The sequence below is a fragment of the Vanessa cardui genome, chromosome 14, assembly GCF_905220365.1.
Source record: "Vanessa cardui chromosome 14, ilVanCard2.1, whole genome shotgun sequence".
NCBI lineage: Eukaryota > Metazoa > Arthropoda > Insecta > Lepidoptera > Nymphalidae > Vanessa > Vanessa cardui.
Window position 1 is genome coordinate 480,463 of NC_061136.1, and position 14,664 is coordinate 495,126.

At 31.9% G+C, this 14,664-nt stretch overlaps 1 protein-coding gene across 1 annotated transcript; it reads right to left on the reverse strand.

Annotated features, from left to right (window-relative positions):
* Positions 1–6,111: 6,111 nt before the first annotated feature.
* On the reverse strand, positions 6,112–8,677 carry LOC124535229. Its single transcript, XM_047111356.1, has 3 exons — positions 8,586–8,677; positions 7,857–8,139; positions 6,112–7,536 (listed from the first exon to the last, which is right to left on the reverse strand). The coding sequence occupies exons 1-3, from the start codon at positions 8,613–8,615 to the stop codon at positions 6,863–6,865; spliced, it is 987 nt and encodes a 328-aa protein (XP_046967312.1). The 5' UTR covers positions 8,616–8,677; the 3' UTR covers positions 6,112–6,862.
* Between the last annotated feature and the right edge of the window lie 5,987 nt (positions 8,678–14,664).

Below are 14,664 nucleotides of genomic sequence, written 5' to 3' on the forward strand. Positions count from 1 at the left end.
GAAGGAAAACATCGTGAGGAAACCTGCATGTGTCTAATTTCATCGAAATTCTGCATGTGCACATGCACATATTTACATGTGCATTCCACCCTCGCCTTAATGGAAGAGGAGGCCTTATCTCAGCAGTGGGAAATGTACTGGCTGTTACGTTACTTTAATACTACTTTACTAATCTCTAATTGTTTTATTTATTATAATCAACTGCAAGAACTTTTAAAACATTTTATAGAAATAAATTAAACTACCCTTGGTTTTAATGAAGAAGACTAAATAAACTATGGATGGATTGTGTGAAAGACGATATGGCTAGAAACAATGTTACTTGTGAGATGACGTCTGACAGAGAAGTATGGAAGGGGAAGACATGCTGCGGCGACCCCAAATAAAACTGGGATAAGGACTGGAGGATGATGATGGATTTGATGAAGAAGACGTGAGATGAGAGATACTCTTTTCCACCAACTTGGTGATGATACTTGGTGATAGGACTTTGTGCAAGCCCGTCTGCGTAGGTACCACCCACTCACCAGTTATTCTACCGCTAAATTACATTACAGTACTCAGTATTGTTGCGTTCCGGTTTGAAGGGTGAGTGAGTCAGTGTAACTGCAGGCACAAGGGACGTAACATCTTAGTTCCCAAGGTTGGTGGCATTGACGATGTAAGGAATGGTTAATATTTCTTACAGCGTCATTGTCTATGGGTGATGGTGATCACTTACCATCAGGTGGCCCATATGTTCTTCCGCCAACCTATACCATAAAAAAAACAAATAAATTAGATAAGCATAAATACATCGGATTAATATGTCATATGAAACTCAAGACACTTCATGTTTTTAGTTTTATAAATGTTGATAGTATATTAGTATTTTATTTCAAAAATGAGAAACCAACTTTGTATAGTGTTTAGTTTTAATGGTAAACGCTTACCACAAATCATGTGTTGCATTTAGTGGTCACGGGACGCACTTTTAATATATATTTACTGCGGACTAATGGACTTGCAGCCGCTCGTCATTTATCATGAATATTATTCATTGTTAGCAAAATACCAATAAACGCAAAAATATACAGCTTTAATGTATATTAGCTGACAGTACAATGATATATGTAGTAACAAGAAATTATAAATTTAACGTGTACTTTGTGTTAAAGGCCATGGTCGAGGCTCCACGTATAGTCGTATTATTTCAAATCTTTTAACGCTTGTCAAAGCATATATCAATAAAACTTGTCAAAACACCAGTGTCTTGAATTTGTCAGAGAAATATTATGTAAAATATTTGCTACCGAGGAGAACCGGGAAGAAACTCAGTAGTTACTCTTTTTCAACATTTAAAAATTATAAAGTCATGTTAGTTAAATACAATTATTTAAATTAATGTATCCTGCTTGGAAGTCAACAGGTATTAATTCCACGCTTTTTTATCATCTACAAAATCTTGTATCGAATAATATGCCTTTTTTTACCAATGTATGTATTTTTTATAAAAGATTTGAATTTACGAAACGGCAAAGTTAAAAATGTAATAAAAAATGGTAAATTTATTTGAATTTTATATTATATCACAGTAAGTAGGAAGATGATTTCATATTGTAATAATCCCAATTATCATATTTATAGTCAATAGAGATCAACTTTATTTAACAAGATGGAGTCCAAATGTCAGTACAGCTATCCAGTATTTATAGACAAAATTGAAACTCATCGCTGACAAAGATTGTGACTTGTCAAGAAAAGATCTTGACCGTATGCCATTTAAATCAACCTACATAATTGTTCATAGTCTATTTTCATCATTTCAAGAATGATACGAAACGACTTTTTTTATGACATATGTAGGTTGCAAAAGAGAAGGAGGCTCACCTGATGGAAAGTGACTACTACCGCCCATGGACATCTGCAACACTAGGGGGCTTGCAGGTGCGTTGCCGGCCTTTAACAAAGGAGAGGAGGACTTTTCCAATATGTACAAAAGGTTACTTACCCGCTTTGGTATTTTTTTTTAAAGATAAATAAATAAATGTGAGATCATATTATTTTAAATAAACATCACATACATTACCCTGATCCCAATGTAAGTACCTAAAGCACTTGTGTTGTGGAAAATCAGAAGTAACGACGGTACCATAAACAACCAGGCCCTAAGACAACATAGAAAAATCATGATAATCTACATCGACTCGGCTGGGAATTGAACTCGGAGTGGCGTACCCATGAAAACCGGCGTACATCACTTGACCACGGAGGTCGAAATTAAAATCATATTACAAATTGATTGATTTAAGAATCCCCGATACACTTCTTATATCCGATAAATTGCCTGAAAGCCGTCATATAATCCAGGGCTATCAGTAAATGGATGTCATTTAGTCACAAAGTACGGTGAACCAGACAAGTTAGATATGTAACAGCTGAACACAACGTCCAATATTCAGTGCTGTGTCGCTTGCTGTATCTCCAGGGGCTAATTTCGTCGCTCCAGCAATTAATTCACTAATTACCCAATCGAGTAGACGTTGATAAAAGCATTACAGAGCATATCACATTATCTACACTTAGTTAATTTTCTTCGTACAAGGTTCCATGTCTTTAAGTCAATTATTACGCTCTAAATTATCTCAAGTCTCCTAATTTACCTTAATAATGTTTTACGACACGGACTTTTAGATTCGATACATCTTCCTTACGAAAATTGATTCAAATTGGACACAGATCCTTAATAAGTCTTATGTACCTACTGCAAAATGAACGAATATATTTTTGACTGGTCCCTGGGCGATATTCTTCAAGTTTATTTAAACAAGATTCAAAATCAAAAACATTTCAATCACTAGGGTTTAATTTATTAGTTTTGCAATTTGACATATATAATAATTGCTTTGTATGTATATACTGGAAATTTTGATTAATTAGTTGAGTTGAGCCAGTGATTCTTAAATTGTATCCGAAGGTTTCAGGTACTTGTCTTCATTGGCGATGATGGCAAACAGCGGAAGTTAACCTGCACCCAGCAGTTGGATATATACTATGTGCTTCTTTAGTACATACAAAAGTGAATATAAAAATATACTAAATGAAAAATGACTTCCCTAATAAATCTGCCATATTAACATAAATAAATAAATAAGAAGCGAATGTTGAAACGAAAAAATGAATACGAAGGAATTAATTTGGAATTTGAATTTTATGAACCATTTTATCCGCAGACGACTGCTGATCCAAAAGCTTCCGTCTCTAAATAATAAAGCCGGCTAACGATTGAAATATACGATTCCACGGCTAATACGAATATCTGGAATAATAATAGGAATAATAATAAATAGGTAAGAAATTTTATTTTAAATATTTACAAATAATAGTAAATATTTTTATATATTATGTATATAAAGATAATATTTAAGCCATTATCTAGGTATGTATAAAAAACTACATTCTTAATAAAAATTTAAATCGAGTGACTGCTTGACATATAATGTATAAGTAAACAGAATATCATTTTGCGCACTAAGTATACACTAAGAGTAAGAGTAACTAAGTAATAAGAAAGGTTTTTTTCTAATTCGGGTTCAAACGGAAGAAAATCTATATGAAAATGCACCATAAACCGTTGATACTTAAGAAATTTTGATGTTCTGTATATTATTCAATGAATTTGTCTAATGCTTACAGAGTTAGCTTTCAGTGATATTGTAAGCATTTATTAAATTGCGCCTAATTTAAAAATATAGCAATATTTGTCTGACAATTTTTTGCGTTTTTTTTTATAGCAGGCATGAAACTTTTTAGTTTAAACGATAAAATTGAACGTTTAAAGTACACAATGCTTTACGAAAATACCTCAACTAGATAACTGACAACTTCCGAGCACCGCACTAAGTGGGTGAACGGAATGCGGCGTCGCAAAAAGCACAAAAAGGCAGACATGGCAAACTGCATTTTTCGGTCTGCTACACTCGTATCACACTGCATGCGTTGTACTGCAGCTGCATCTCTTCCACAAACTAACCGAAATTTTGCCTTTACTACTTAATAGATCTGAAGATCAAATACAAAAATCATTCAGACTATTCAATAAAAAATATAAGAGTATTCAGTCGATTCTCTTGGATAAAACTTATATTCTGGATTAGTGATTGAAATTTAATCTTCTTGTAAAGTCATAATTTAAGAATAATTCTTAAAGAGTCAATTCAAATGAAGAAAAAAATACTTCAAATTCAAAGATTTAGGAAGAATAAACAAAAAGGGTTCAGTTGCTCATTTTAGATACCTGGTTGTTTAAAATAAATATATCCAGTATATACATAACACACGTACAGGATATTTAATACAGTAACTAACAAGAGGGATACCCATCATTCATTTTACATAATCATCACTGATACACATTGTATTTATTGTTAATCTATAATTGCAATGTAGAACAAATACAACTCATCGCATTAATTTATTGGATCGTTATAGTCGTACTCAGTGAACTATTGCTACGGCGGAAATGAAAGAAAATCTTAAGTTTACACATCGACTGAACCAATAACTTCTGCGATATGGCGTTACGTGATACGATCCTAGCGATTTCATTTTATAGAGAAATAATGAGGATTTCCTTGAAATACATATCATAAAAGTAAAGTAAAGTAACAGCCTGTAACTTTCCCACGGCTGGGATAAGGCCTCCTCTTCCATTAAGGGGAAGGTTTGGAAAATATTCCACCACGCTGTTCCAATGCGGATTGGCGGAATGCACATGTGGCAGAATTTCTATGAAATTAGGCACATGCAGGTTTCCTCACGATGTTTTCCTTCGCCACCGAGCACAAGATGAATTATTATCACAAATTAAGCACATATATATATATTCAAAAACAAAACGCTTACTCCTATCGCTGGATCCTTCGTACTTTTCGATATTTTGTCTGAGGTTTATTGCGTTCGCTATTGTCTATAGACTCACTATTTAATGAAAACAGTATTTTTATTTATTAAGCGTGGCTGATCAAGGACTTACTGAAAAGCTCTTTAATTAAACTGAGAGTATATCAGGATCGTTCGGTTTAAAATTAAATATAAACTGAGTAAAATCAGGGTGTTGTAGAATAAGTATCTCTTATCTGAGGTAGAAGCTTCATAATAGGGCAAGCATTTAATTTTTCTTGTGCATGTAATTTATTTCTTGTAGTGAAGGTACCAGTTTATACGAAAGCAATTGGAAGCTCTAAGCTTTTAAAACTGGAGAATGGATCCTAAAAATAAATATCATAAATGTAAAGTTACAGTCACGTTACATTGACACACTCACACTTCAAGTTAAGTGCTGTTGTTTGGAGGTTGAATACCCGAAGAGTGGGTGGTACCTTTTCACACGAAAGCGGTAGGATAATGTTTTTCATACAGGTATTTTATGGACCAGACAGGGAGCCTACATAACATAGGCTATATTTATGGAGACAAACGTTTAGTTCAAAACTAATTTGTTATAATATTCACTGCCATTTTCATAAACAATAAAATCATAGCGAAATTGCTGTGTAAACTTTTGTAACTTTAATGGACAGTAAATTTGCAAAATATAAGTGTTCTAAATTGTCTCATGCCGTTAAAAATGGTACAGTTTTACAACATTTGGAATTATTCCAAAAAAGTTGCGGCAATTATAAGTTTATTTTGGCAACTATAGCGTTTTTGTTTATTTCATGTAGGTTACAAATTTATTTCCACAGCCCTCTCTAAGTTGGAAAAAAGAACCATAATAGTTCGTCAAAATTCATGTCTTTTTATTTGGGACGATATAATATCTATAGACAACAGAACAGAAACAGAAATTAAAACAGCAATAATTACAGCTTAAACATTTAATCATTACATAATATAAAACTAAGTCACTTACTGCTGTCCGTACGTATGTATGCTTACATCTTTAAAATTCCGCAACAGCTTTTTTAATAGATAGAGTGATTCGAGAGGAAGCTTTTTATATATAACACATTGACAATGTAGTAAAGGAACACTGATAATTTAAGAAGTTGCTAATGTGATGTCTTAAATTAACAATTTGTTTAGTATATTCAGGATCAGTATTGCACTCGTGCGAAGCCGGGGCGGGTCGCTAGTATTTGTATAAATGAAAAAAGAAAAAAACTAAAGTATTCAGATCAAACCATCAGTTTGTAGTGAATAGTTAATAAGCATGCTTATTGTCGAAACAATATGAAGTTGTGTTTATTTCAAAAATATAAAATACAATAGAAATACCCTTATTTAAGTAAAAATATGTAAAACAAGCAGATGTCATTTAAACCGCAGCCCGTCTAGTTAACGGTTCGGAACCAACGAATGGTAAACAAAAGGATTTTTAAAAGTTTTATTTTTACGACAAACAGCGAGGAATACAATGGCTGCTTTTCACTGCGGGTCGTGAAACTGTCGCGTATAGCCTTAATTTAGTCTGGGTTCCAAGAGTACATACGTACTAAGCATTTATATGAATTTATTCAAATGTTGATTTCTTTTCATCTTTTTATTTAAGCACTTATGTAAATAATTGGTGAATTTATTATCTTTTTTGAATTTGGAACTGCTTTACTTAAAAGGTCATCCATTCGCTTTCGTTGAGATTATTTATCTGGGATCGATGTTGTGTGTTTTATAACACTCTTTGTAAAACGATTTTGGTCAAGTTTTTTGGGCGGCTTTCCGCCTTACGTAAACCCTCTTAAGAAATGCTTATGATGTTGAGTTGTCAGCTCAGTATCCTATTGTTTAGTTATTTTTTTCTATTATCTTAAATAACTTACTCTGGAATGTTGTTACAATTTATGCCCGATATTATATATTATTAAAACTGAAGAGTTTTAAGTCAATGAGATGAATCTGTATCTGAAAATATTTTATAAGAACCATAGGGATTATTATTGTGAATATTATTAGAAGCTAAATATCCATAAAGATTTTCGTACCTTCTTTGAAATCCATACTGTCTTGGCATATAATGTCCATAGTTAGAAAGAAAAACGGCCAGCAAAGGATCAATAGGGAGATGATTCGGGCTATTGTACTTAAACGGAATTTTTATAGGAACGTGCATATATACGAAGTCGTTGCTATCTAAATTTCGACTGTTTTGCCTTAAAGATAAGGCATAATTTGGCAATTTGTCATCGGTTCGAATGTTATAATTCGCAAGAATATTAAAAAGGCTAGATGTTAAATTATTTTTCTGTTTCGTTACAAGCTTTGGTCTTTCGTATCTGTATCCGTTGCTAACGCTTGATTTGAAATTATTTTCGTCCGTTATTAAATTATCTTGCTCTAAATTTTCATGTACGTCATATGTGCTGTTACGTAAAGACGAAATTTTCCTCTTCTTTGTTTTGTTTTTTTCGTCAGCATTTTGTTGGATCGGATTGCTTAGTACATTATCTGTTACTAAAATCACATCTGATTCTGCGATATTTTTAGCTTTTCGTACTAATTTAGATTCATCGTAATAAATCTTCTGTGTCGTGTTTTTCGTTGACGATTCAGTTGAATCTAAAAAAAAAATCATGTACTATTAAAAAAAATTATGTACATTTAAAAAATTACATTTTTTTTCTAAACTATTTTTGCAAGGTATTTTCTTTATTAAAAATATATAAAATACACAGGTGGCAGAGTTACTATGAAATTAGACACATGCAGGTTTCCTCACTGTGCTTTCCTTCACCACCGATCATGAGATGAATAATTATAAACGCAAATTAAGCACATGAATATGAGCTTGAACCCGTAATCATCGGTTAAGATGGACGCTTTCTAACCACAGGACAATCTCGGCTCTTGCCTTATGCAACCCTTCGTATTCAAAGTACCTTCAAAAGCTCTCCCGTTCCTTTCAATTTCTTTTTGTAAAGAAATGGCTTCTTGCCCTTTGATTGATTCCTTATTCAGATGAACAACACTTGGTTTTACTATTTTTATAGCGTTCCTTTGAAATACATTATCCACCGAATTTCCTGCTGAATTTCGTACTTGTATCGGAGTTTTAATGAAATTTCTTTGTAATGCAAATACTTTTTCATTTGACATGGGTCTCCAGCCATTGTCCGAATAAATGTTTTCATCTGAATCAGCCCTTACAAAGAAACAGGTCACCTAGAATAATATAAATTAATTATTATATAATGTGTTTAATTGTGTGTGTCTTGGGGATAATTTAATACATTGTATTTGTACTTTTGAATGAAAAAAAAAAAAAAATATTATAACTGGAACAATTATTCTGAGATTTTTTTTTGCAGTTTAGTATCTTACTGGATGGTCATTATAATATGTGTTCAAAGTATTGAAGAGAAACATCGAGGAGCATCTTACGTATATGGACCAACTACCAACCACAGAGCAGCGTGGTAGAATAAATTCAAAGCCTAACAGTGAGACATTCACATCAGTGTTTGTTACAAATTTACACAAAACACATGATTTTCAAAAACTGATGAAGGTTATAAATTCTAAGACAGCCATAAACGCTGACTAAACAAAGCACATAACATGGAAACAGTAGCCACTCGTAAGGGCACAAATAACGAAAGACGACTTACAGTAAGTAAGATCAGAGCACTTGTGGGCATGTTGAAAGCACTTAGGTCTAGTGTCCACTGTGGAGTCGTACGATGAAATGAGGCGATGTAAGTGTCGCTATGGGTCACTGGACAGACCATTTAGTTGTAAGGCTTTGAATATATTGGACAAAATTCCTCCTTTTTGCTTACTCACTTTCTACTATTACTATTTTTTTTAATTTCATAAGAAACAAACAATAACATACTTTTCAGAAAAGTTTTTGAATATTAATAAAACAACTTTGTAGAGCATTATAACGTTTTTTTACAAAGTTAAATATAACTCAAATAATTTTTAAATGAGAAACGTGATATCTGCAACACAGTTTTATTATTTTTGACACTTGTTACAAAATATTGTCATCGTGTCTCCTTCTGAGTTGAACTGTCAATCCTATGTATTTACATAATTTTCTCGTTTTCTAGAATTATATTATATGTAAATAAAAATGCAAAACAAACTTATGCCTCCTAATAAGTCTTTTTAAAATTAGCCTGTTATGTTTTTCTTCATATTAAATGGCACAGACGCACAAGGCTTCTAAGCAGTACATTTTTCGGTAACGCCCTTTCGAGCACCTCTTAATAATTAATTACTGGAAATTATTCGATTTTTAAAAACTTCATGTTATTTTTTTTAAAAAAAACAGGTAGTTATTTTGAGTGAGTTATAAAAAAGAGTAACTACTGAGTTTCTTGCCGGTTCTTCTCGGTAGAATCTACTTTCCGAACCGGCGGTAGCTTCACTTAATTGTTAAATGACGATTCAAAAGTGCTTGTAAAAGCCCACTTGAATAAAGTATACTTTGATTTTGATTTTGATTTTTGATTGTATTGTCTGACCGCTGTATAATAATAATTGTAATTTAAACAAAATAAAATATTAATCATCATATGCGTTGAGTACTTAGTGGTAGCATGAGTTTTATTTTTTAATTTGAATCAAACAGCAGAAAGCGCTTTAAGAAAAGTAATGAAAGAATTTATATATTTTCTGCCAATATGGGCACCGCCGTCTGTATGTCTTAATTGCTTTTCTCTTCACACTTCGAGACACGGGATTGCTTTTAGTTACAACGACCGCTCTGACTGACTCCGTTTTAAACCTAACACTTAGATTTTTATTATTAACATTTCATTTAAGTTTTAAATAGATAACATTGTGTAGAGTAAGAATGAAACTTTATGTTGCTTGAAGTATATAGTTACGCAAATTTTTAACAGACATTTTTAGTTTTAGAATAAATGGAAGAATACTTGACTATTAAGCGAAGATGTTATGTTGTTAGCCTGTATGTTGTCTCCCCCTATCGGAAAGGATTCAGATAGTTTTGAGGACAAGCATTAGATTTTATTCTGCTATGCTATTTCAGTGCGAGTTTATGTAATATACAGTTTCAGAATTTCATCTGATACGTGCAGGTTTCCTCACGATGATAAAAGTATCCATAGTATGATTTTGATGGAGAATGTAAAAAACTTTTTCATCAATTGTTAGATTGTGTTTATTATCAGGAGAATATTGTTTATTTCTTGACTGTTATTTTTGGTACAATATATGTTCCAAACGAGAGTTCTACTATTGAAAAAAAATCTTAATCGGAAGAGTCTATTGACATATTTAATCTAATATTAACACTGTGATTTTAATTAAAAGCCGATTTAGTTAAAAAATGAATGGTTTCGGTTACTCAGTCTAATTGAAATTAACAATTGCTTATTTAGTTCATAACTTATTTATTGACAATAGTATCGCATCTTCAAACATTTACACTACCATAAGTAATTTGTAGTTTTCTGACAATAAGCAAGAAAGTTTTGTTGTTATAATATCTCAATTATGCTTAGTATACAGTTTTACTAACCGAAGGTAAACAGCATTGATTCTTGAATATGGAAATAGTAATCGGTTATTGATAATATAGAGGAAACTGAAATTGTTTTTTTTTTTTATTAAATTTGGTAAAAGACCAAGCTTGATTCGAAAATGTCTTATCAAATTGTATCGACATTATAGACACAAAATATAAATGTTATTTTTCATTGAACCCGTAAGTTATATCGCTAAATTTGTCTTGGTACTGGATACTATTGTAAGCCTATAAATTATTTCAAATAAAATGTTTATAAACATTCGTTAAGGGTTGTATTGCTTCTATTGAGTTGTATGCAATCACAGAATTATTCAAATGTAATCGATAATTAGGTTTGATTTTTATAAATAAAAGTAGACAAAGCATACTTTTAAATTTGTCATGGTAATTGTTAATAGGACTTTAAAAAGGGAAAGTAATGGATGATTTTAATAAAAGATCTAAATTATAAATATTGTTTATTATTTAATGTTTCCGATTACTTGAAGCTGAGTCTTCACTATGTAAGCACTCAGTAGAGTAAATCGTGACCTAGTTAATCAGTAGGAAATTATGAGATATGAAATACCTTTTACAATTGACTGTTGGAATATCTAAATAAAACTATTTTTTCTTTATGTTAGGGCTTCTTATGCCTCATAACAACCATGCTCATTATTGTTGTGTTCCAGTTTGCTCATTGAGTATCTTTGTATATAATTATAGGCACAAGGTAGAATTTTCAATTTTCCGGGGCATTTGTGATGTTATGTAATTATGGTAGGTAACCCATTTGCCTCTCCGATTAAATATTACATAATAAATAAAAAAATAAATATTTGATTTTTTTTAATTAGAATCTTCACTTAAGTCTATGACTAACTGTTTCTTATTCTTGATTTTCTCTAGCGTTTGAAAAGTTTTTCCTTTAATTGTATTTGTTTCAGAATTATTTGTTTTAACGTGTTCAATTTCTATCTTAGCTTTTTTTTGGACATCTTGATTGCATACCATAGCGATGCGTTTCCTGAAAGAAAAAAATTATAAATATTCAAACATTTTCTTTTGTTTTTAATATTATTATTTTTTTCTATACATTTTACCTCCCGGAGTTTCTATCGATAAGAGAGCCTAAATCTTTAAAATAATACCTACGAGACATAATAATTTTGTATTGTAAATGCAAAATGAAACGAAATATATTCTGCAGTTCAAGTAATTTGATATGGAACATCATTATACCATTGTTAGTATGTCTACTGATAGCGCGATTTAAATTAAAACAGCGATATCTGTTATCATAAACAATTACTAAGAAGTAAACTGAGAGAGAACGCCATCTAGTAAGTTAAGTAAGAATTAAGGAGTGCGCTAATATATTACCTCGCTTTCTGGAAAAGCTGCTAGGTGGCATTTTCATTCAAATTCAATTTCAATAGTTCAGTAATGTTTAACAAAGGTTTAATGCAATTATTCAGTTTAAAAAATTAGGTACATAGGTCAATTTTAAATTGAAGAATGAAAATTTCATTTATTTCCAGCATTCACAGCTACATCAGCCTACCTCTTAAATCGCTTTTTATATTGATATACCGCATTCAAATGCATTACATAGTATAAAAGATGAAAGCGCACAGACGACGGGAAGTGACTTTATTTTATCCTATGTAGAGATAAAGAGTTTTAATTAAAATTGATCGCGTATGATTTATTTATTCTAGGTAAGAAAAGGAAACATAAGCAGGAAACATAACGTAGGGCATAGATAATAGTTACTAGAGTCATAAGCTCTTTCCTAAAACAGCTACGCAAATCGTCGAGTAAAAAACTACTTAGTACTTCTGAACCAAGGGATACTTTAAACTGTAAGACAATTACCGAGTTACTTAATTATATATTTTTTTAAATGGACCGCAATATCCGGATATTATTTCGATTTAAAAATTTAAACAAAAAGTTTAATGAAATTGAAATTGCGCAAATAAACGAAATCTTAAATGGCAATATTCGTTGCACTTAAAGCAATGAGTGAAAGTGAAAAAAACCGCAACGCACTCTTGAATAGGAGACCGAATGACTTAATAACCGGTCCCATTAAACGATTAACTCCTTGTAGCTCTACGTGTCTAAAATCTTTAGCACTTTTGTTGTCTCGACAAGCTTGTGTTTGACAGATTAACAAGTAACGTTAATTATAATGTCATTATGATAAAAGGTTATTGTATAATTGCTTTGTTTCAGCTTTAAAGTGATTTTTTACAGAAATACAACAGTTATGTGTTTTTATAAGAAGATTAACAATACGAATGATCAAAGTTCAGCGGTCAGAAATAAGTCACGATTTGCGAACATACAAAATTTATAAAAAGGACCAAACGTGAACTTCGTAGTATAGTTAGTGTAGCGTTAATTTCCAAAGTTTCTGCAATGTTTATAATTACGTGAATAGTTGATTTTGTTACATAACTCAACAATAAATTTACTATAAATTTGACCACTATTTTCCAATGTGGTCACATTAATCAGAAGTTATACAACATATTTTTATTATATATTTATACTGTATTAGGTATGAAAAAAAAGTTTCTTTTTGTATGTTAATAAATCCACGTATATGTGTCGCCACCAGTGGTCATGCGTCAGAAATGTTTTTGTATCACACTGGAGGGCCATCCCATCAGGCAGTGGCAGATCTTTTTTTTATGACATAGGTGGCAAACGAGCAGGAGGCTTACCTGATGGAAAGTGACTACCACCGCCCATGGACATCTCCAACACCAGGAGGCCTGCAGGTGCGTTGCCGGCCTTTAAGAAAGGAGTACGCTCTTTTCTTGAAGTTTCAAAATCTGATCAGACCTGGGCCTGATATAGGCATTACGCATTTAAGGATAGATAAATCTTAATAGATCTCAATTTGCTTAAGATATATTGCTAAAAAATTCAATGATAATGTCTAATAAACATCACTTTTAGATTTCTCAGAAGAATTTAGATATACGAGTATTTAAGGAGGGGGTGAATAAATCGACTACTACTATCAGGTTATGAGAGTCCACAGATCGTTATTTTTTGTTCACTTGGCCATACAATACCTCCATTACCTGCTATGAAAATGTGTCCACTAATATTTAATTCAACAATACTGTTATGACTTTATTGAATAAAAGTAAGGTTAAAAAATTAACAACCTGTAAATTTTATACTGCTGGGATAAGGCATCCTCTCCCATTAAGGAGAGGGTTTGGAACATATTCCACCACGCTGTTCCAATGCGGGTTGGTGGAATGCACTTGTGGCAGAATTTCGATGAAATTAGACACATACAGGTTTCCTCACGATGTTTTCCTTCACCGCCGAGCACGAGATGAATTAAAAAAAAAGTAACACATATATACAGTGGTGCGTGCCTGGGTTTGAACACGCAATCATCGGTTAAGATGCACGTGTTCCAACCACTGGGCCATCTTAGCTCACTACTCTATCAGCTCACGACTTTATTGAATAGAACATTTAATTTGACTGACCCTAACTCGTGGCAAAGTACGCCAACCGTGAAAACTTAGAAGCTGCGTCTATAATTACCACGAGGTACACAACCGTTATAATGGTATCATATGGTAAGATTATGGAACCTCTCACATATAATTGAATAGCAAGAATGCATGCAATACATACAATTCTATTAAAAGGATTAATTATAGCAATTTCTTTTCGACGCATGTAGTATATGAATATGAAATATATAAAGGGGTTTATTCAATTTAAAATTCAGTGACTTGGAATATTTGTTTTGAATAGATATTATAATTACCAGGGAATTTACCGAAATGAATTTACATATGAGTGCAATAAATTATTTCAATTAAGCAATTATTAAAAACATGTACTTTAATGAGGAAAAATAACACAGTAATTTAAATTTTAAAGAATCCAAAGTTACCTTTATGTTGCGTCTTTGTACAGTTTACCTAGCTATTTTACATGTTAAAAAAAAACTTCAAATATGTACCTACTTTACATGTTAAACATAACTTGTATATACATTAACATTGATGATTGATATTATTCAATCAACAATTTTCCCATCGAGTTACATTTTCTAAATAAGTAAGCAAACGATTCCAACCATGACAAATTTCACACTAACTCATTATAAAATCCATGCCTAAAGGAAGTTACGGTCAAAGCATCGCCATGTTGTGAAA

Bases quoted from the DNA above. Each gene is read 5' to 3' on its own strand.
- LOC124535229 (XM_047111356.1), bottom strand. From the start codon at position 8,615: ATGCCCACAAGTGCTCTGATCTTACTTACT. The intron at 8,140-8,585 runs GTAAGTCGTCTT...ATATTATTCTAG, and splicing joins GTGCTCTGATCTTACTTACT to GTGACCTGTTTCTTTGTAAG. The intron at 7,537-7,856 runs GTACTTTGAATA...TTTTTTTTTTAG, and splicing joins GAACGGGAGAGCTTTTGAAG to ATTCAACTGAATCGTCAACG.